This window comes from Cydia splendana, chromosome 4, assembly GCF_910591565.1.
Source record: "Cydia splendana chromosome 4, ilCydSple1.2, whole genome shotgun sequence".
Lineage (NCBI taxonomy): Eukaryota > Metazoa > Arthropoda > Insecta > Lepidoptera > Tortricidae > Cydia > Cydia splendana.
In genome coordinates this window covers 1565173-1589925 of record NC_085963.1, presented here as the reverse complement: position 1 = coordinate 1589925, position 24753 = coordinate 1565173, and the positions used below count along the sequence as shown (strand labels likewise).

At 37.5% G+C, this 24753-nt stretch overlaps 2 protein-coding genes across 2 annotated transcripts in view; both read left to right on the top strand.

The window, feature by feature from the left end:
- LOC134789726 (kinesin-like protein KIF13A) overlaps window positions 1-24753 on the top strand; it is a 262918-nt gene that overhangs the window by 128721 nt on the left and 109444 nt on the right. The window contains exon 3 of the mRNA XM_063760358.1: window positions 3687-3850. Coding sequence (XP_063616428.1) covers window positions 3687-3850 — 164 coding nt within the window. The remainder of the gene's footprint in view (window positions 1-3686; window positions 3851-24753) is intronic.
- On the top strand, window positions 7582-8439 carry LOC134789572 (uncharacterized). Its single transcript, XM_063760142.1, has one exon. It carries the CDS (start codon window positions 7582-7584, stop codon window positions 8437-8439), a length of 858 nt encoding a protein of 285 aa, XP_063616212.1.

Sequence of the window (24753 nt, the reverse complement as noted above, 5' to 3'; positions counted from 1 at the left end):
TTTTAAAATTATAAAAAAATCATGTCCATCTTTGGGTCACTAATTTACATATGTGTACCATATTTCAACTTAATCGGTTCAGTAGTTTCCGAGAAACTAGGTTGTGACAGACGGACAGACAGACAGACGCACGAGTGATCCTATAAGGGTTCCGTTTTTTCCTTTTGAGGTACGGAACCCTAAAAATCATAGCCTCTTTAACTCACTAACGTCACGTTTCCACCATCAAAGAGCTCAGATTTCAATAAAAAATCCGAGAAAAAGGCGTCGTGTTGTTTTAACAAATGACTGTCGTTAGTCTCCGTCTGCAACAAGTGGTTCGCACAAATTGGCGTTAGCCTGAGCTAGTGCAGCGGCATTATGTAACGGTCCTTTTCACAACACATTAAGTTAAGATGATAGAGACGAATTATAATCTTTGGTGGTTCAGTTTTTAATAGAGGTGTCATATTTTACTTCTGTCCCCTTGACTGTCGTTTTAGCGGGGTCCCTTTGTTTCCCATAAAGTTTTAAGTAATAAAAATAAAGTATTGTTTGTCATATTATCGTTAGTCATAAAACTGAAACCGTTAACTTTTCAGGATTTTCGTAAGGATAGGTTAGGTTAAGTTTGTTTTATAGCAATCCTGAAAAGTGACGCGTTTCTGAACCAAATAACTTATGACTAACGAAAATGCGGGCAAACAATACATTATGACTTAAAACTATTTGGGAAACAATAGAGACCCCGTTTTAGCAAATCCAATAGCACGTCTTAAAGGTGACAGTTTTCTTATGCACATAGCTAAATTACATAGTTTTATTAAAAAACCTTTTCTCAAACATGCAATGAAATGTCGTCACTCCGGGCGTTATATCAGGCTTCGAAGTATCACGTTTAGGGCGGAGCAACTCCAGAGAACTGTAAAGGAATTTCGTACAAAATTTAAGGCCTAGGCCGGGAAGTAATTTTTTTTTAAATTTCCATTTCACAGATATGTGTGACACACCATCGTGGCATTCAGCCATTAAAGTGATAACACACTATCGCACCGCTTTAAAAAAAAACTATAGGCAGTTTATGGTTTATGGTACGATTTCTTTTTTTTTTTAATCTTTATAGGGCTGTATCTCCTAAACCGTGCGTCGCAGCGCAAAAATAATAAAATTTTCGTTCCTCTGTAAGAAAAAAGAAACACAAAAAAGAAAAAAAAATAACAAAAAAAAACTTTATAATGCTGTATCTCCTAAACCGTACGTCGTAGCGCAAAATTAATCAAATTTTCGTTCCCCTTTAGGAAACCCCTTAATAACATTTAAAAAAACAAGAAAAGAAAAAAAATAAAAAAAAAGCAAAAAAAAAATATTTATAGGGCTGTAACTCCTAAACCATGCGTCGTAGCGCAAAAATAATAAAATGTTCGCTCCTCTGCAAGAAACCCTTAATTAATATTTAAAAAAAAGCACAAAAAAGAAAATAAAAAATAACAAAAAAAACTTTATAATGCTGTATCTCCTAAACCGTACGTCGTAGCGCAAAAATAATCAAATTTTCGTTCCCCCTTATAAACCCTTTCATAACATTTAAAAAAACACAAGAAAAGAAAAAAAAATAAAAAAAAGCAAAAAAAAATATTTATAGGGCTGTATCTCCTAAACCATGCGTCGTAGCGCAAAAATAATAAAATGTTCGTTCCTCTGCAAGAAACCCTTAATTAATATTTAAAAAAAAAAGCACAAAAAAGAAAATAAAAAATAACAAAAAAAACTTTATAATGCTGTATCTCCTAAACCGTACGTCGTAGCGCAAAAATAATCAAATTTTCGTTCCCCTTTAGAAAACCCCTTAATAACATTTAAAAAAACACAAGAAAAGAAAAAAAGGTAAAAAAAATATTTAATATAAAAAAAAAAACTAAAAAAAGAGAAACAAAAAAACTAAATATACTTTATAATGCTCTTAAACCGTGCGTCGTAGCGCAAAAATAATAAAATTTTCGTTCCCCTTATGAACCCCACGCACTGAATAACCTATCACATTAGGACATGAAACAATCATCATCATCAATTTTTATTATTATTTCATTGCATGTTTAAGAAAAGCACTATACATACCTCGGCGTGAAAAGGGGTTGTCGGCCTCATAACTATCCGGCCTCACTACGTTCGGCCGTCTATATGCATTCGGCCGGCAACCCCTTACTTCCCAGCCTCTGTAGTAATGTACTATTTTTGATTCACGCTTTTATTTCCGACTACAGTCAAGTGTAAAATGTATGGGTGCACAAATCATCTCTTAAATATGTCCCATAGCTCTTATGTCAGCGAATTAACAATTATGGGACATAATATTTTTGAGTAGGTAAGGTGTCTACACCCATATTTTTACACTTGACTGTATACCTACTTTTCTTTTCACAACAATAATGACGCACGCGACGTTATAGAAATTAAGTTATTTTGTATTCTCTCGCTTCGGCTTGTTGGTAAGATGAATGATGAAGAGAAGTGGCGTTAATATTAAATATCATAATTATTTGATGGAATCCATCACTCGAAATAAGCTGTCACTAGCATGACTTGGTGGAAGATTTAGTGCCTTTATTTTGAGATAACAGGACAAAGAAGTCTACTTATATATTATGATATATAGATAATGGTATGAACATTAATTACTAAACCATTATTAGCTTTATAGGTACCAGAATTTACTGTAGACCGTAGAATGGTGAGAGTAGTACCTACAACTCAAACGGATCAAATTACTGTAAAAAGTAATTTGATCATTGACTAAGTAGTTTGAACCTCAGCAGGTTTAACTAATGGAATTTAATACAACAACGTCAGAGACTTACTCGTAGCTCGTTGCTTAAATATTTAATGTCTTAGGCCCACTTGCACCATTCCATTAATACGGGGTTAACCGGTTAAACCTGGAGTTACCATGGTTACCAGTACAATTTGACACTGGTTTAACGGTTTAACCAAGTAATCCCGGGTTAGTGGGATGGTGCAAGTGGGCCTTACACGAAAAAATTAGGAGTGCCCATAATTCAATTAACTTAGGGATTTGTTGCCAGCGCTAACACTAATTTATGGTCCCTTTGCCCTTCTCCCAACAGACCTTAAATCCATTTGTAAGTTGTGAAGAATCTGACAAAGATTTGCTAACACATTCAAAATTATGTTACCTACTTTATATTTTAAGATCACCTGTAATTTATACCTGCCTGTCTGAGCTTTGTATTTTGTTTTTTATTTTTATTTTTGGGGTGCACAATACACAATTACACAGTTATCTATGCATTGCGAAGTTTGTAGTTAGCATTTGGATAGAGTGGCGATTCTGTCTCAATTTTTCTCACACATATAGTTCGTTTTTTTTAGCATTAGAAAGAACTTGAAAGAAGGTAAGCGATCTTGACATGTCTTTTAATTGAAAAACGCTTTTTAAAAATCAATAACTATTACTTATGAAAGCAGAAGAATATAAATGATCGTATTAGATTCATAATTGTTACATACTTGCCGTAACTTATTTTAAAAATGTGTTTTTCATTTAAAAGACGCATCAAGATTGTTTACCTTATTTCTAATGCTAAAAAAACGAACTATAAGAAGAGGTATTTACCCCACATTGGAACGGACATATATTAGGCTGATTGAGAATAAAACCGTATTTATAAATATTTTATCGATTGTTCCAGAAAACAACCAAAGACGTTCGCCTTCGACCACTGTTTCTTCTCGCTTGATTCTTCGCTTCCCAACTTCGCCTCGCAGAAGACCGTCTTCGAGTGTTTGGGCAGGGACATCCTCGACAATGCCTTCGACGGGTACAACGCCTGCATATTCGCGTACGGACAGACAGGTAAGTTATATCTTTTATAATATCTATTCCTCTTCTTTCGTGTTGAGGTTCCGTAATGTGGTCTATGTTCTTTTATTGACCTTATGCAACAATGCCAAAATCAAACAAAGTCTATCCAAGTGCTAGTAGTCTTCATATTCTAGCTGATTCTGATTCTTGAGATAGGCACTTAGATGTAGAGTCAGATATCGGTTATTAATGCGATCGAACCATTAGCTGAAAAATTCTAATTCGCGACCATATTTTCCTATTTTTAGTTATCGATTTTTTAAATATCCATTTACTTTAAGTAACTACAGTACACATTATAGCTGTCAGTCGAAAACGTTTTTGTTAATATATGATGTCTGATGCATGTTACATTTTCTAGATTAATGTAACAACGGTTTGTATTACCGAATGAAAAATACGAGTACAACCGAATCCATTTAGAGATGAGCACTGCTAAACACTCGGTCTTCCTATCCATAGGGACAACAATATTAGGAAGCGAATCCATCTTATGATAAATGAGATTGCCACTCCGAATTGTAGCAAAAACTTGTGCAATTGTTCCATAGAACACAAATAACTGTGACTTATACTTTTATCTTTCCTTTTATCTAAATTATCTGATGCAGAAAGCGAAATCGAGTAATATTTTATCGCGAAAGACGTTCGTTGACATTGGCTGAGGTTTTCATTAAAATGTAGAATTATTTATCAGACGCAGAAAGCCACTCAAAGTAATTAATAACTTACTGCGGACTGACATTCCACCAATTATTTAGAATAAACAATTCCTCCAATAAATAACCGCAAACCGAAAGCCTTTAATGTCAATAACCCAATTCCTAAAGCTCGCTTCAAAACAGGAAAATCGTGATCATTCAACTCCATACAGACAAAATCCAAGAAACTTTATTACTCCTTACGACCTATCGCTTCTAAGCACGATTCTACGAGTAACGACAGCCTCTAGGCTTAAGAAGGTTGTATAGATATTGAAGAATGTATGTAGTTAGGATGTTTTGGAATTATGTTAGGGTACGGTAGCCGGCATGGCGGCGCTCGTGCCAATTCGTTGGCCGTAAACAGTGCTTACGTCCGAGAGATGAATGTAGTTTGGCTTTGGGATAAATGCATCCGTTATCTGTTTAGGAAGATATTGCTAGAGGCTGGTGAGTGGTGAATGAATAACAAGGTATCTAGAACGAAAAATTGATTTTACTTCAGGGTTTTATGATATGGGTTATCAAGGGAGAATTTTTTTCATTGATTTTACCTATTACTTCCTGAAAGGATTAAGTTACCGCTTTCCGGCTCCGTCGAGCAGAAAAATATAAGGTAAACTAACCTCGGGCAGTACCTAAATAAAAAAGCCTCAGATCACTTGTTTGCGACCTCGGTTTCGCCTCGACCAACAATTACATGTGATCAGAAGGCAACACGTCGAACGTGGTTCGCGGTAGGCTCTCTGAGACATTTCTAACTTTACTGCCAGGTTATGTAATTTATTAGTGGTTTGTTAAACTTGTACATCCACTATGTAATCGATATGTAACGATTTGGAATCGAACAAACACCTTCTGCGTAAGTAAGATCTAGTATCCAATATTTGTCCACAAACAGAACCGTTTCAATATATGTATTCAGAACGTTACATCAAATCTCTGCCATAACGCGTTACCAAAAGTAGTTTAATTCCCACTCAATAAAGTTTAAAATTCAATCAACATTAAACTGCCGTTGCTTCTACCATAACAAACGGTGCTTAATCATTACAAAAGACAACTCTAATGTAAACTTATAAAGTTGAAAGTTCAATGAATCTTAGTGCTTTGTTACTTTGAAGCAGATCAGTCAATTTGGACAGGTCATTGGTATCGTATCAGTGCTTACTGGTTATCGATTTTTGGTTATTTTGATAGGCAAAGTTTGCTGATGAAGATGAAATGGAGTTATCTCTTGTGATTTGGGGGAGGATAAGTTATACTCGTTAAAGAAGTTATTTCTGTAGACCTTTATTATTTTGTGGTACATGGATTGCTACAAGTTTTCTTAGCAATTGGAATTTTTGTCCTGTTTCTAATATGGCTGACATGACTGTTATATAGAATATAAATCCAAATTCGAATCTTATTTTTAAATATACACGAAGCCAATATTAAATCACTCCAAAGCTCAACTCAAAGAAAGAAGTGATTGAATTGTCGATGACTCGGGCGGATTTCACAAAGCTTATTGGAAAATCGCCCCTTGGCCTATATAGTGATTAAGGTGCAGTGGATTCAGCCGGCACACTTTTTGAAAAATCTTAACGCTTTTATAGATCACAATAAGGTTGTCAAAAGTTTAATTAGCAATCTTGAGGCCTTTCTGTAGTGTAACTTCATCGATTCTATACCTGATTTCTTGACTTTCGCTAGATAGAAAAAAATCACGAACATAGGTCTAATACGCACCTTAAAAATTTGTAATAATTTTTGCACAAAAACTAAAAATATGAAAATGCTTATAAGTATGCACATTAATTACTTTTGTTTTGTTAAACCTAACAAAAAATTTAAATTCAATATCATGATATCCGGGCACGCACAGCCATATTTTATTTTAGAATTTTCCTATTTTCATGTCAATTTCCTTGATAAAATTAGTGACGGATTGGACATACTAATCACGGCAGTAATGCGGCAACGAAATTATTTCTTCTAGCAAAAAACATTTAAGTGTCAAATTTAATTCATTTTGATAATTGTAAGTCTATTTAACCTCTTCACATGTCTCAAGGGCCACTTGCACCATCCCACTAACCCGGGGTTAACCGGTTAAACTTGGAGTTACCATGGTTACCAGTACAATTTGACACTGTGTTAACGGTTTAACCGGTTAACCCCGGGTTAGTGGGATGGTGCAAGTGGCGCTAATGCATACTGTCGGATAGCGTGCAGCGTCCCGATGTCTAAGAATGTAAAAGAACAAAAACAAATCGAATTTTGAACTTTAACCGATTAAAATGAGGTCCCTATTTCAAAACTGCGAAAATGACTCGTACTTAGAAGGACCTAGGAGGTTAAGCCGATTTATTTACAACATCGTCCAATATATAGGAGACCGGTTCGGTGACGTCAGTACGGTCAGACGTACGTTTCGATCGCTCCGTGAGTTTTGCGCTAAAACCTAGTATAAAATTGATTTATAAACTCCAACGGTGTATAATTAAGTGACTAACATCAGTGGTTAACGAAATAAACAGTGTTAAGTGCGAAAACGTTAACGTGTAATAAAATAATTACGGTTAAAATCATTCTAACCGGACTTTGTAAACACTCTTTGTGCGGGTCAGCTGACGAGCTGTCAACAAATCAGCTGTTAGCATCCTGCGCATGCGCATTGGCTCAGTGTCAGTGACAGGCATCGAAAACTGAACCTTATTACTAACGCATATAAAACACTCTGCAATGGCAAACTGCGCTGGATGTTTAAATGCAGTAAACGATAAAAGTTTTTTAAACTGCTGTAACTGCCATCGACCTTATTGTCTCATCTGTGCGAATGTTTCCCCAGACTATATACAAATTGTTATGGACCGAAATTATACATGGAAGTGTGTGGAATGTAAAAGTGCTGAACCTAGGTCGGACAATACAAACACACCGGTACGGGGCGCAAACGACAATGTAACTATGCATCGTGGGGCCGCCCGCCCTCGCGCTGCAGTGTCCCATGAGCCTGACAATTCGGCCATGGAAATGTCGTTCACGGACAGTCATCACTTGAATGATACCACCAGGTTTGACGCGACAATAAACACCGCATGTTTAACCGATGTTCAGCAATTAGTGGCGGAATTTCGTCTAATACGCGAGGAAATGCGGACGATGAATCTCAATATTCAGGCTCTTCACACGAGACTAACTGGCATGTCGTCAAGGATGGACAGTTGCGACAACCGAATTGATAATTTGTGTTCCCGGGTGGAAGCCCTAGAGGCCCAGAACGTACATTCTAATGGGCATAGCAGTAATAGTACTGAGGCCTCTTTGTTAGAAACCATAGCTCAGCTGAAAAACGACTTAAATGATCGTGACCAGGATATGCTACACAACGACATTGAAATTTCTAGCGTTCCTGAACAAATGGGAGAAAATACTATTCACATCGTGACTACCTTGGGGCAGAAACTCGGCGTCACGCTGTCTGAACACGACATCGTCGACGCAACTCGCGTGGGTCGTGCACCGCAGTTAGAAGAGGGCGTCCAGGGTCCGCCGACCCGCCCACGGCTGCTGGTGGTGCGGCTGGCGCGTCGCGCCGTGCGCGACCGGCTGCTGCAGGCGGCGAGGGTGCGCCGCGGGGCGACCACGGAGGGCACCGGACTCCCGGGGCCCAGCTGCCGCTTCTACATCAACGAGCGGCTGACCCCCTTCAATCGACGGCTATTTCAAAGGGCACGGCAGCTGAAGGAGCACCACGGCTGGCGATATGTGTGGACGCGGGATGGTAGGATCTATCTGCGCCAACGGCCGGGTACAGATTCTCCGAGACATCGCATAAGGACTGAACTAGACTTGGCTCGTGTTTTTGGCTCTCTTGATGTTCGTTCTTAGACATAAATGTAGTTTGGGTACTCATTATATTATAGAAGTCATATCAATCGAATTTGTCTTTCAAGTTTTATCTGTATTTTGTGCTCAAATTCTACAAATTCATGTATACTATTTTTTGATTTGCAAACTCTTACTTTGCTGTTCACTGTCATGCATTGAAACATCAACAAATATTATAGTACACTCGCAGGTAATTAATTTGTACGTTACACTCACAAACACTTTTCACTCAACGGAACACACTTTTAACCTTAAAAGGACACAGTTCACCACATTATTCTTATTCATAGGTAGTACATATGCAACGGAACCGGGTCGTGACGCCATGGAAATACTTAGCATTCTGTTATGTATTGTGTATGCATATAACCACCTAATACTATTTATTTATTACTCCAGTATGATATTAGCGTCTAAAACTAATTTACTTAAATCAGTCCTTTATAACCCGGGTTCGTTGGATACAGGACAAGATAATTTTCTAGTCGCGACTTTGATCAGGCAGGGACAAGAACAACGCGCACCGCGTATCCCTGAATATAAGTTTGTAAATGCTCCGCGACCTACTTTGATGCGCGGTGGCCGCGGTGCCGGGGTTGGTTTCTATATGAAAACTACCGTGCGCGCGCGCCGATCTACCCACCATGTTGCGAATATAAAACAAATCTGGCTAACTGTTTATCTTGACCGCCGTAGTTATATAATGCTTATCGTCCTAACTAGATTAACGTTGATATGTTTTTTTGATGCCCTTACAGAAGATTTTTTTTCTCTTTGCCAACACAGTCCGATATTCAACACAACCCACCGCCACACTTGTGCCCTTAACCATGGTAACTGTAATGTACGTCCTTTTTATTTATTCATTTTTTTAATTTATAAACTAAAATCACGCGTAAAAAAACATACAACTTAACGTTAGGATTATTAAACATACGATCCTTAAACACTGGCCGTGACGAATTCATCGCAGCCATGGATGCATACAAACCAGACATTTTAGCACTGAATGAAACATGGCTGCGAGAGGGCGAAGAAAAATATATACATAAACTACCGGGTTATACTTTAAAACACAATCCACGCCCACATGGGTCAAAAGGAGGCGGTGTGGGGTTTTACATACGTAAGAACCTACAAACTCGAGTCAGGAAACATCCGTCATCCGTCCTCGAACAAATGTGGTTAGAGCTACAAATTAAAGGTATGGGACGAATCGCTATCGGCACCGCATATAGACCAGAATCCGTGTCCGTTGACACTGCCGTCGACGCTCTAAACGAGTCGCTTGATATGTTCGCGACCTGTAGAAATGTGTTTCTTTTGACTGACTTCAATGTAGATATGCAATTACAAGATAGGCCTAACGTAAAAAAGTTAAGAATATTTTTAACTCAACGAGGTTTGGAACAACTAGTTAATGAACCCACCAGAATCACTAAGAACAGCTCATCTTTATTAGATCTTTTCATCACAGACAGCGCTAATGTGTGTAAGTCGATATATGTCCGCCACAACCCCCAACTCAGTGACCACGCAATGATTCTGGCAGAATTGCTAATCGTCAAGCCAAAACAAGTACCTAAATACATTTTCAAACGATTGTTAGCTAAGATTGATATGACAAATTTTAGGACAGATCTAGAATACGTACCATGGTCAGAAATCAATGATATTCTGGACCTGGACGAGAAAGTGAACAGATTCAATAACTTGCTCACAAGCTTGTTTGACAGACATGCGCCCATCCGTAAACTGCGTACCGATTGCAAATCACACCCCTGGATCACTGATAATATTAAAAGTATGATGCACCTACGCGATAATGCATTGAGAAAAGCACAGATTACAAAAAATGAGCATCACCAGAAATATTACAGAGAATTACGTAACTATATATCAGGGGCATTAGAACGGGAAAAAGCTGCGTATTTTACATTCTATGTAAACAACAATAAATCTCACCCTAAACAAATGTGGAAACACCTCAAGAACTCGTGTTGTCTAGATGACGTCAATTACTTATCGATCCCCCAACATTTACGCAACCCTGACGAAATAAACAACTTTTTCCTAGCAGTACCTGGAAGCCCAGATACGAATCGCGAAATGCAGGCCTTCTTCCACAGTAAAACAATTGATATACAGTTCAATATTGAGAGATGTACGGAAAGACAAGTGCGTAAAATAATAAAGTCCATAGAAACTAATGCAAGCGGACACGATGGTACAACGATAGATATGATTCGCCTAACTCTGGACGTCACTCTGCCTATAATAACTGATATTATTAATACGTCTATCGCAACCAACACCTTCCCAGAGTCTTGGAAACTTGCCAGGGTTAAGCCAATCCCTAAATCAAGTAGGATTGAAGTATATAAGGATCTACGGCCAATAAGTATTCTCCCTGTACTCTCTAAAGTTATAGAAAGAATTGTGTGCGAGCAACTATCCAAGTACCTGGAGGAAAATAACCTACTACCACACATACAATCAGGTTTCCGCAGTAAATATGGAACGGCTACAGCTATGGCAAAGGTCACAGATGACATTATTGCTGCTTCTGATAAGGGAATGGGTTCTATTCTGGTGTTATTAGACTTCTCGCGAGCTTTCGACTGCCTCAACCCAACATTACTCATATCTAAGATGGCATATTATGGCGTATCTCCATCGTCCTGCAAATGGTTCCAATCATTTCTCACGGGCCGTAAGCAATATATTGAAATAGAGGGAGATCAAGGAGAGGTGTTGAGATCAAAAACGCGCGTAATTGACCGTGGCACTCCCCAGGGATCAATTTTAAGCCCATTACTTTTTATTTTGTATACAGCCGATTTAATAAAAAATCTCAAGTACTGCAGTGCACACCTATATGCGGACGATACCCAAATCTATCACTCCTTTTCTCCGAGCGACCTCGAGAACTCTTTGAGTAAAATTAATGAAGACTTGGAAACAGTAGCTGACTGGTCGCAAAAAAACAATCTCGTTTTAAATCCTACTAAATCGCAGTTTCTAGTAATGGGGAACAAATGGCAATGTTTAAAAATCAAGGAACAAAGTCCGAAGATTGCAATCGGAACCGAAACAATACCTCGTGTGGAGAAAGCACAGAATTTAGGCTTAGTAATGGATGGACAGCTTCGGTACATAGAGCACGTTAACTTAAAAATTAGAAATGCTTTCTATCGGCTTAAAGTACTATATGGGATTCGTAAGTATCTTTCAATAAAAGTCAGGGAAATCCTGGTTGAATCTCTAATACTCTCCCAATTCAATTACGCGGACATAGTATATGGGCCGAGACTCCTGGTACAGACGAAAAAGTCCATACAGCGGGTACAAAATGCGTGTGTTCGATTTTGCTACGACGTTCCCAAAAGAGCGCATATCACCCCTTTCTTAAACGAAAGAAAGCAGCTCAATATGGACAACAGGAGAAAATTGCACCTAGCCTGCGCGGTTCGGAAAGTATTGGAATTTCAGAGACCTTGCTACCTGTTTGAAAAACTAAAATGGGTCAATGATACACGCAGCAAATCGCTAAGGAGATGCACGAAACTTGCGATACCTACACACAAGACGACATTCTTTAAAGGGAGCTTTAAATTTGCTGCTGCAAAGATTTGGAATGACCTGCCGCCACCTATACGTGAACCGATGGGACTGTTAAAATATAGGCGGTTAGTCAAAATGTATTTACTTGACATGCAGAGCAAATTTTTCGCTCCCCCCTAAAGACACGAAATTTGGCACACAATTGGCACTTACATATATCCGCATGCTTAACTCATACCACACTGACACAGACACACACAGACACACGCACACAAGTTTATATATATATTTATATATTGGTTGATTTTATTCTACTTACTAGTATGCATAGAATGACACTTATTTTATGTTATCCGTATTCTACTCTTGTTGAATTTATTGTAATTGTTAAGCCTAGCAAAGCACGGTAATTTTGTTAAACTGCGACCGACCGATCTCAAGGGTCCAGTCTGAAAACCAGCGCTAGGCCCTCTGCTTGGAGTGCTTGGCATATGCTGAGATTGGAGCCCATTGCCCAATCATTCGTATATTATTATAATTACCTATCTTTCTAATTAATTTGTACCTATTTTAGTATTTAAGTTTTATATATTGTACTTAGTTGATAAGGTATTTTTTGTGGCAATAAATATTTTTCTGATTCTGATTCTGATTCTGATATATCACTCAGGGTTCTCATAAAGTATACAAAGCTACCAGTCAAGGGTTCATATTGCCAGCGTCTTGAATTGCATTGTTCACGGGTGTTGTATATTTCATAACGTCTGGATTCTAGACCTTGAGCACACTAGCGGCGTTATTTGATTTGAATATCAATATTGTAGCCCTAAGGTTTGTAGGAAAAGGAACAGCATTTTAATAAAGTAACACTTAATCACTAAACATATTGCAGTTAATATTAGATACTTATTTTTCTCTCTAAGCTGTAGCACGCATAGTATGTGCGGAAAGAGAAGAGTCGTGGAATGTAATATGGGGCCCAATATATTCCAAGACTCTTCTCTTTCCGAACAGACTCTAGAACTGAATCTATAAATAAAAACACATAATTACAGAACCTCCTCTCCATATTTCACGAGTATCGGTTCAAAAACTATATCTGAAAAGGAGACATTATTAATCATGAAACAGTCGCGTATAATTAAGTTTTAAATTTACCACTTGCTACGATCCTGACATACCTCTTTCGCTTCCTTCACTTTCATAACATTCTCATACACGCTCGCCGGTTAAGGGTGCTCTTGACCTGGCCTTTCTTCAGGATTTTACCGATCTGATCAGAGAGGTCCGCCGAGGTCGCCCCCCGAGGTACCCCTTCAAACTCCCACTTCTACTTCTCCCTTATACACTTCTTAGTTAGCCCTCTTTCACTCATCTTACTAATGTATCTTATTCAAGAAATAAATAAATTATTGATGATTGATTGATTAAAATTGACATCAAATCTTCTAGCTACTCGAGATAATCGAGCTAGCGCAGCTAGTTTTCGAGCTTTCGAAAATACATTCAGTGTGGTCCAGGCTCTATTCGGATCTACTCGTGTAATTTTAATTTTATTTATCGCTCTGCGTTGTAAAAATATGTATTCCCTCCCTTTGTGGATGAATTATGAGGGCACGGTGATAATTCCATTTCATTTGTATTGTGTCGGGATTCGGACTTAGCGCCGTGGGAATTTGTTTAAGAATTGTTTATATTGGGTATTATTTTGGGTGAATAAAAAGTAAAATTAATGAATAAATAAATAAGGGACGTGTGGCCGTAGTACTCTCGAAATATAATGCTTGAACTTATTTTTAACACCCTTATATTAACTTGTAGCTCTCTATGTAATAAAAAATTGGGAAGTCAATTTTAATTTTTAACTTATTTCTAATAGCCGGATCGTTGAATCCTGAACATGGATTTACTATGTTTTTATTTTATATGTTAAGTATAATAAAACAAACGAAAATACGATAACATGGTACCAAGTACAGTCGGCAATAATTAAGTGTGTTTAAAAAAAATAAAAGTCAGGCGATATCAATGAATTAATGATTCGTTTCTGCCGCGGCGGCCCTGCCGCCTAATTTTGTTAATTCTTAATTAACGATGTTATTTTTATTTCTAACATATTGCGACCGTCTGAAAGCTAAAAAGAAACATCACAAACCGGACCGCGATTTCGTGTAAGTAAACAGTGTTTTAAGAGTCATGTTTGTACACCAACAGCACAAATAAACATAAAATACAGCGACATTTTGCTCAGAAACCTTACAATTCATAAACTCGTAACTCCTTCGACTACGCTTTGGTAATATCAACCTTATTGTGTAGTTCTAAGAATTAATTTTGAAAGGGCATTTTGCTCATAAACCTGGTAATTCATAAACTCGCAACTTCTTCGACTACGCTTTAGTAATACTAGTATCAACCTTATTTCTTTACTCTTAAGGTTTAAATTTGAAGGGATATAGTTGGCTATCGTAGCCAGGCAAAATGTACCTGGTGTTATTTAAAATAAAAATCGTCACCCCGTCGACTATGCTTTAGTAATATCATCCTTACTATATAGTCCTAAGGTTCGTATTTGAGGGGATATAGTGGCCAAAGGATTGTCAGGCATTGTCGTACCTGATGGTTATTAAAAATTCCTTCACGTTGGGGTAGAGTCGAAGGGCGCAATAATAGTACGTGTTTTAGTAAAGGGACCGCAATATGGATGGAACTTTATCTTGGGTATATTGAAATAGGGAAATTCTGGAAAGGACAAGGACGAACGTTATATCAAGGCCTTTAGCGTTAATTAACGATTTCCTCCGAACGGGCAGAGTCGGCCGCAAGCCGGTCAGCTCCTCGCGAACACGGACGGCTCCGGTCGGATTCCATCACTTCTGTCATGGCTTACATAATGTATAGGCACATTGAAAATGCTCTCCGGCGCGGCCCGACTTCAGCCGGTCGGTGGGATTCGTACATAGAGATGAATCAGATAGGACCTCTAAAAAATATTGTTGTGTAAATACGGCTTTTTTGCTTATTTTTTAGCAATAATTTAAGTGCTAATGATGTGCTTAAAATGAAAAGTAAAACTTAATACAACTTGTGGGCGTCAAAAACAAAGTTATCAAAAGTTAGATATTTTCGTCACTCCCACAGATTGCTAAACCAGACGGATTAGTTGAATTTATTAATAGATTAGCATTGTCTTTGCGCTTTCTAACTTTCTTGTTCTCACGTCCTCCCACGTAGATTCGAAGTGGCATTCGACGTTTATGAAATCTGAGCTTTTTTTTTTACTTTATCGCACAAAATACAAATAAAATACAAATGGCAGACTGAATGCCCAATTGCGTTCTCAACCAGTCAACCTAGGGCTAAACAGACGTAAATAATTATTCTGGAAGAAAAGTAAGAAAATATTTATTTGGAACCATTGCAAACAACTGAGAAACAATAAAATAAACACAATCACCATATAATAATACATTAATGAATAATTTATGTGTTTATCTAATTCTAATAAATTTACATGAATAAAGTTCGAATCGGGCCGAATATCCTTTAGGAGAAATCTCGTTTCGTTTAGTTGTAAAACTTTTTTCAATTTAGTTAGTGTTAGTTATTGCTGGCACAGCCTTTTGTGCCAACAGCTTTCGTTGGCACTATTCGTTGTTTTTCTCCAAACTTTCTTAATTAGTTTCCACCTTTATTTGTACTGTAAACGGAATTATATTTTTTTGTGTTTAGTATATATTTTACGTTTAACCCACGAACACTATTATAATTGACCGAGCGAAAGATTCGGCTTAATCAAAAAATCTTCTGTCCAGTTCTTCTCTACAGGTAGAATTCTCAACCGATTCTCGTGAAATTTGGTGAGTAGGTTCGATAATAATTATACATGTGTTATTTTTTGTCGATGCAGTTTTTTTTTTTATGTTGACCACTCAGGAAGTCCTTCAAATTTCGCTTGTTACCTATATTAGCGCTCGCCTATATTGTTAAATATAAAATATAGCATACATTTAGATTTAGCTACTAAGCGCTTTGAATTATTAATTCCCTCCGGATTCGACCTTTTTTTGGAACGTCGGGAACAGATCCGCCTGGGACTGTGGAAAAGATTTTTACATTTTTCCAATGTGTGTAAAAATTCTTGTATTTTCGTTTAACTGTCGTATAATCCGTCGTTTAGGGAACTGTCTAGTTGTACACTATCCTGAATGGCTATAAGCTAATGGTACTAGAAAAGTAGGCTACTAATATTTACATGCTGTTCCCTACCTGAAACCTTCATAGATAGATAGATAGATAGATATAGAATACTCTTTATTGGCACATCTCACTTAAAATATACAAAAGAAAAGAAGAATTGATTAAATGTAGAGGCAAACAACAGGAGGTCTTATCGCTAAAGAGCGATCTCTTTCGGACAACCTTTACAACCCGCATAGTTCGTTTTAGAAACTTAAAAAGCTGTTTTTTGTTGTAAACCTAAATAAGTTTATGCATTCAAAATCCACTTTTTGGCAACTGACGAAGTAAGTGCTTAAATTTTATAATTGATTAGTAACGAATTTTTATTTTGCGAGTATTGACATGATGCATGGTATTCTAAACATATGTTTAATGTTTTTTTGACGTACCAGAATCGTTGGCTCAAGCGTGGCCAGATGAATTACATAAAACACTGCATACTCGTACACACCGCACCCCATCTCACCTTATATCTTACCATGCCACATGTCTGCTGTCAGTATATACATACTAATATTATACATGTCTGTTACCTCTTCACGATTAAACCGCTGAACCGATTTTGACAAAATTTGGTATGGGGATAGTTTGGGCCCCGAAAAAGGACATAGAGTAGTTTTTATCAATCATCATCATTCCACACAGACGAAGCTGCGAGCAGAAGCTACAATATATATATATAGCCAATATTTACTCTCTTTTAACCCTCTAAAAGTCGTTATTTAAAATATACGGTTTAGCCAACCGAGTTCAGGCTCAATAAAGATGTCGATACCTCTAACCTTGCTAAACATTCAACTTATATAGGACTAAGAAACGAGGTCATACATCGTTTAGGGGCGTGAGCGCAATCTAGGGTATCGCATGGAGGGCGGTTCCTTTATGTAAGTACACATAAGATAAGATAAGATTGTCATTGGTAGACATGTGTTCGCGCGGTGACAGGCATTGTTTGTAAGTTTGCAGCAAAGTTATATGTTGTACAGCCAGCAGATGCAGAAGTTGCTAATCGGGCGAGGTGTTCAAAATTACCTTGACACGTTCTTATTCTCTTAACAATAAAGTCGCGTCAAGATCATTTTGAACACTTAGTTCGCTTAGCAACTTCTGCTGCTGACTGTAGGTATATGTTTGTTACTCGAGTGTTAAATATAGCTCTTGGCTCTTAAACTCTTTTCTGTGTATGATAAGGATCCTGATCGAATTTTTAGTCAAATTTTTGAATTTTTTCCGAGAACGATTATTTGTGCTCTTTACAGCACAACCACACACATGTATGAAAGGTTAAACCTTGTTTTTGACCCAACATGCCCATTTGCCCAAGTGATCTGTTATCTGTTTACAAAATTGGTACAAAAACAGGATAATTGTAAAGTAAATTGGCCCATCAAACTGTATTTTTTATATCTGGGATATAAAATTACATTTGGCTTCTTTCCGCCATCGATCTACGCGACAACATTTCCATTTTCACCACTTAGATGTTTGGCAATCCTCAACTTTGCCTTTCACCAGAAAATTCCTGCCTCGCACAGAAACACATTGGAATGAACTATCGCCCGAGGCTATTTCGAGCCGATATGACCTTAAATCCTACAAGAAAAGTGCGTAACCTGAAACCATGGTTATTTTTATTCGAACAAAGTTCTCCCTAAATAGACTTCTTATAAAATTTTCACTCCAAGATTTAAATTGAAATATAATACAGGTATATAAATAAGTTCTTAAGCCTAAGCTAATTCAGTTTCCTTCAAGAAACTCTCTTATCTTATCTTTCAGGCCTTCAGGCCCAAACAAAATCCGCAAACTTATTATGAAGTTTCCTAAAATAGGATTGATTATTCGCAACGCAAACTCTGTGAGGAAAATTCGTCCTTCAGAAGTGCTTTATATTTTATATCATTTTATAGACCCCGTGCATGAACTATAGGGGCAGCATAGGAGCCGTCAGATTTTTGGCACGAAGCGTAAATGTGTCGTTTATGCTTTCGATGTAGCCCACAAGATGGCAGAACCTACTATTTACTATGCACAAGGAAACGTACCGACGAGAACGGTAGATGGTAGCACTTGCTTTGGCAATGTACATGGGCACATATGTTTCCGATTCAGGTCACAAGACGGCAGACCCTCCAACGCGCACGGTCCCTATAGTATAATAAAAACGCTCTAATGATTATCACAAAGATCTTTCGTGGTTTTCCTTTCCAGGCACAATAATAAAAACAATACACTCTTTTTGTTTGGGCAGTCGTGTAATAAGATTATAAGCCGGTTATTTCTTAGTCACCTAAATGGCTTAAACAGACAGCAGTCTATCTTTTCCCTGATGAGAACTAATGGCAATCTCGTTTGATCCCACTTAGCGAGTGACGAGGGATAATTCTCGTCGAGTTTTCTCGTCACGTTGCGGGTGCTCAGTTTCCACGCACATTCTTCTGATGGTGTTACAAAAATACAATATACTTACGCAATAGTATTTAAACTGCCCAAACGTTTTATTTGGCTCTCCCTAATTTAAGTCATTGTACATTAATTAACCCACAATATGATATGATAATAAAACCATTCAAGTCAGCTGTATTTATTTATTCCCCAGATTCTTTGACACGTCTTTATTAACCGATCTATAAAAGATACGTTGATTTTTCATCTTACTCTGAGGTAGTCTAACTACACACGTACTTAAGGCATTCTTCTCTGGGGCAACCTTAAGTGATATTTATACTGTGTACACAAACTCCAGGTTGATTTATCGCTCGAGGAGCAAAGTTGTGAAAGTTCCATAAGCAATACAAAGTTTATGAGTTTAAGTGGCAAAGTTGCGCTTAATTAGTTTGATTGGCGCGATACGTGGAGTTTGTAAACAAATGGGTTTAAGACATTGACCTGTTTTATTACGTCTCGTCTGTAAAACTTTAATATTTTCTCCAATTTTCACGACTTTTGTTTTGTTCCAGGTATGTTTCGACAATTTTTTCCACGTTTGATGAAATGATTTTGCAAGAATTACATTGGCAAGTACTTAAAATATTATAGCATTGCTTGTATATGTGTTTGAAAAACATGCTTTCTGTTTCTTCGACATACAAGTAGTAATAATTGTAAATTATTCACTTTCCCATGTTTGTTTATTCAAATATAATGAATATGTATTTCATTTTGCATATTACGCACAAAATATACAGACTTCCTTTCCGTTGTTGCAATCAGAGTTGGGTTAATTGTAATTTATTTATGACGGTATTCAATCGTCAAACAAACGTGTACATGTTTCCGATATATTTGAGATGTGCTAAAGCACAATTTTTGAATACCCTCTGGAAATTCGAACTCGCAACTTCGGGGGCCGCGCCGGTTTTACTAACTGAACTATCGGACTTCATTCAATTTTGTGAATTTCTTTCACGTCCGTTTAAAAAAAATATTAAGCACAGAAAGGGCAGCCCGAATCCCCAAGCCTGTTGGCTATTGACAGGCTTTTAAGAGAGCGTTATCTCACGTAAAATGCAATCAATCTTTCTGTTTACCGACCTTAGATGGCCGTCTTCCTGCTAAGAGGCTAAGACCGACATCAACTTAGGTAAGACCGACCGAACCGACCGTTAATTATAGAAACACCGTAATTATTCTACGTTTTGTGTTAGTGAGAATTTGAGACCTACACGGACGGGACACCGTTGGCACTTCTATATACTCTAAGGCGGGATTCCACCAGTGTGCGGCACTGTGCGGCACAAGCATTTTTGTACTGAATATGCTTGTGCTGCACAGTGCCGCACACTGGTAGAATCCCGGCTTTAGGGCGTCCGCTAGAGTAGGCGGGTGCACGGACGGTCGCACGCACGCGGGTGCCATTGTAGGTAAAATTCGTCGCTCTCGTTGTTGCTTATACTATTTTTCGTTAACCCGCACACCCGCTCCGTGCAACAGCTACCGGACGCCCTTAGGTGCTCTTTAGAATATAAGGATAACTAGTTATTGAAGTTTAATCCTAAAGGTCAGTTAAATAGTAGAGCAGAGAAATGTTCGAGATTTTAAAGGATATAGCGCTATGAAATAAAAACTCCACTGACATATTTCAAATTGAATAATTCTAGTTCTTGTTTGCAACTTGTCGTCAAAAGGGATTTCTTAGTACATTAATAAAGATTCTTTCGCATTAGAAATCTTAGAAAAGGATGCAGCGCTTATGAATAGTATAAAAAGGAAACTTTCAAGAAGTTCTTTGTACGTCCTTACAAAGGATCGAGGCCAGTTTAAGTACTAAGTAGTTCTCAGACTCACTAAGCGCTTTAGTTTGTACTGTTTTATGAGAAAAATAGTTATACTGGTTAGTATCTAAGTATGTTGTCTAGAAATAAATATTGAACAATAACTACACCCTATAAGGGTTGTTCTTATGGTACTAGACGATAGACGATATAAAAATATAATTATAAGAGAAAGATATATATAAATAAATATTTAAATACATAGAAAACACATATAAATAAATATTCAAATATTTCTGATAAACACACATAAATGCTATTTATTACCAGATTCATATCTCCTGATTGGTAGGCGGTATCACTACTGACTAGACTACAAAACAAAATGAACATTAAAACTAAAAGAAAATCTTAAAGACTACTTTACAAATATATATACATATATTGTATATTATACATAGTTTCAAAAGAAAGGCTATAGTCGGTTTTCCATAGTAAGTTGGCCCTTAAATCAATTTGACTCGGGTTTTTTTTTGTGAGTACCTCTTATGGTGAAGGATATTTTTGCTGAGTATCAACATCCTACCAGTGACAGTTTTTGACTTATGATTTTTTATTTTTTTTTCTTTAATGTATTGTTTTTCGGGATGTATTCAAGCGATTTGCTTAAATTTTTTAAATAGTGTTCTTTATTTAGGTATGCATCGATACTCAAAAAACGAATACCAGTTGTCATATAAAAAAAAGAAAAATGAAGGAAAAAAAATTAAACATTTTTTTTTATGTCGTTGTGAAGTAGCGACACCTCTAATTTTTTTTCTAGTTGTAGGCCAGACATTGGCCTACTACTTGCCTAAATATGAAAATTTTCCTAACGGTACTTCCTGTCAAAAATTAGCAATGTGTGTGTTCAAGTGCTGCAGTCACGCGGTGTTTTTCAATGTAGTATACAAACATTAAGTTGTCATTGGCATTTTACTCTCAAATACGATCAACCTGATAAGAAAACGCAAACATAATCGAAGAGTTTGTATACTACATTGAAAAACACCGATTGAATACAGAACCTGACCACACACATTGCTAATTTTTATAAGCATAAGTCAAAAACTGTCACTAATAGGATGTTGATACTCAGCAAAAATATCCTTTACCAGGAGGTACTCACAAAAAAAAACCCGAATCAAATTGGTTTAAGGGCCAACTTACTATGGAAAACCGACTATGGCCTTTAAGTTAGCAGGTTTAAGTCAGGATATTTTAGGTCAATTATGTTCCAAGTCTCATAAGTAATATTAAATCTTTCGCAAGTCATATTAAGACATATAACTTACTTAATATTCTCTAAAACAGTATATCATTTGCATTCCACACAGCTTCATTAAATAAGTCAAAGCTTAGTACTTCACCGACTTTCAACGTGTTTATGTCAAAGTACCAAACCCCTTCGCAGCCTTCCATAGGACCTTAGCGCTACTGGCGCTTAAGCTGTTTTGTTAATTATCTCAATATATACACGTGGCCTTAAGGCAGTAAGCGCCAGAAACGCTAAGGTGTGTTTTCGTATGAGCGATGTTTTAGAATATCTTATGTAGGCTTTCGGCGGAATAATTTCAAGACTCAAATACCAACTGAAATAAGATCCACGTTCGTTTGAGTTAAACTTCTTGAGGACGTTTTATGTGTCTTAGAATTTAAAGAATCTTTTTCATTATAAACCCTAAGTTAAGGCCCGTTTACATGATACAGTCAGCATCCAAAGTAATGAATCGGGCTGCGCGTCATAAGTATCTACTATTCGCTAACTGCTTAAGAATAAAATAGATGTGTCTTTTTTTATCTTAGTCGTCTAAGAAAATACATTCATTTCCACAAAAAGTTCAACGAAGTTCTCATAATCCCTTCACACCCTTTGGTTATGACTCGAGAGGTCAAGCATATGTAATCCGTCAATCCATATATAGTTCGCCCCTTATCACACTGTACAGTCGATTTCGCTCTTTTAAGGTGTACAGACAACGAAATTCTGACACAGAAAAATTGTACAATAATTATGACTTTTCGGCGACGGTTTGGCGTTTTTGGCAACATATCCAACATCTCTTGAACCCATTATTATATGTTATGTCTTATTTTGTAAGGGATTTTGAACAGCGCGCCAAGCGAGACGTGTTGGAAACTCAAAATCCCATACAAAATGATAGTTAACGCAGACGCGTCGGTACGTCACGTCATGCTATCGAATGAAATTTACACATACCTAATGCCTAGAAAGGCAAAACACGTGTCTAGTTTTGTACTTTTAGTGCTGGTTTGTTATATATGTTTGCGTATTTATTTTCACGATATGAGTGTGGTAACATTAATTGCATGCAAAAATACGCAAGTAAAGTAATATGTATAACGGGTTAGCACTGATTGACTAGGTAGGTACGAGTACGTTGTTATTTTGTAGTTAGCAAAGTAATATTTTTGTTTAATTAGCATGGATTTCCGCAAAGTAATACCTGATTCTATTAATTATTTATTAGATGTGCGTGTGATGAAATTTCATTGTAAATATCATATATGTAATAGTAAATCTAGTTAAGGCGGCGACGTCGGGAAAAATCGCGAATAAAACGGTTTGACGAGGGTTGGCATCAGGATTTCCGGATTTAGTTGTTGAAAACTAGATACCTTCACGGGATCCACGAGTAAATGGAGTGAGGCTTTTGTCCCACAAAAAAACGCAGTCGTACGGCGGTTTCAGATTAGCGTTTTATACGAGCGTATAAGCTATAGAAGCGCGCGTAGGAGCATATACGCTCGTCTTTTCACGCGTGCATTTTGCGTTCGTTGTCGCGCTAATAAGCTCGTACAAGCTTGTGCCGTGCGAGCTGACACGCACCGGTTCGAGCGCACACGGCGGTGTAATCTCTTAGCGCGCGATCGTTTGCCGATTGCCGAAACGACCGTATACGTTTCGGCAAACGATGGTATACGCGCGCTGCATTTCGCGCTTCAAAAATCCGGACGCTCGCGTATAAGAGATTTCACCGCCGTGTGCGCTCGAACCGGTACCGGCGCGTTAAAATACGCTAGTCTGAAACCGCCCTTACAAAGAAGGTTGTCTAGTTTTGTTAGTTCATATTCAATTTTTTTTTCACGATAGACTTCACTGCGTTTACTATGTAGTGTTAGGAATCTAGGAACTAAGAACTTCTTTCAAAGCGAAATCGGGGTAATTTTGAAAATGGAAAATATCCATAAAATCAGAAGCATTTCATACTTTAGTAACAATCTGCAACGCTTATCAAGGCATCTTGCTTAGTGTTTGACTGTTTGTTATAGTAGAAGGTGAAAGGGGGAAGTTACGTAAATGTTTGCTACTTTTTTCAAAATTACTCCTCTTTCGAAGTTATCCCAATGCACCGTAAATACCGTAATAGCGCTATCTAGTGAGTAAGAACGTATCTAAAGGCGGGATTCCACCAGTGTGCGGCACTGCGGCACAAGCATTTTTGTAATGAACTGAATATGATTTTGCCGCACAGTGCCTCACACTGGTGGAATCCCCCGCCTTAAGAACGATCGCTGGTACCGCACAGAAACGCAAGTAAATCTCTGCATATACGGCCTCTGTAGGTAAAAATATGATGCAAACATAACGATATTTACGATTATGCCTCAAAGTCACGTATCTCATTCCAAAACCCATCACTCCATTTCCTGTCACCATAAGATATGTACGTGAAATTTTAATATTACAAACGTGGTAATATCCAGACACTCACGTATTAGCCGTATTTCGTTTCCGCCGTTTTTCGAAAAATTTTAATATCGCGTGGACTTGTATTCTCCGCGGCCATTTTGTTGATAAATTTGACGCAAATTGCGCATTCATTTGAGTTTCCCGTCCTTTCGGGCGTGCCGTGTTATGCGGAAGAATTTAGGGCGATCTAGGAAAATCGACGTCCATTTACTCGGGAAACAGGTTTTTGTGAACCGAAATAGATGTCATATTATACTACAGAAAAAGTGACCAAGCCCCAGTGGCGGAGGCTGGATTCGAACAGCTTCTATTCCGATACCGATTGGAATTCGCGGCTAAATATGAAAATAATTTGATTTGTATTTAATTACACAAACGGGTCTACCGCGATATAATTTCATTGTTTTTACCTTTAATTCCGACGTTTCAGCTGAGTTGCACCAGCTGTGGTCACGGAAAGACTGACGTCCCAACAAATGTCAACGGAGATATTAATAAAACACCACTAAACTACCCGAAATTAGTTTATAAATAGTTATT

Coding starts and splice junctions, on each gene's coding strand:
- LOC134789572 (XM_063760142.1), top strand. CDS start 7,582: ATGTCGTTCACGGACAGTCATCACTTGAATGATACCACCAGGTTTGAC.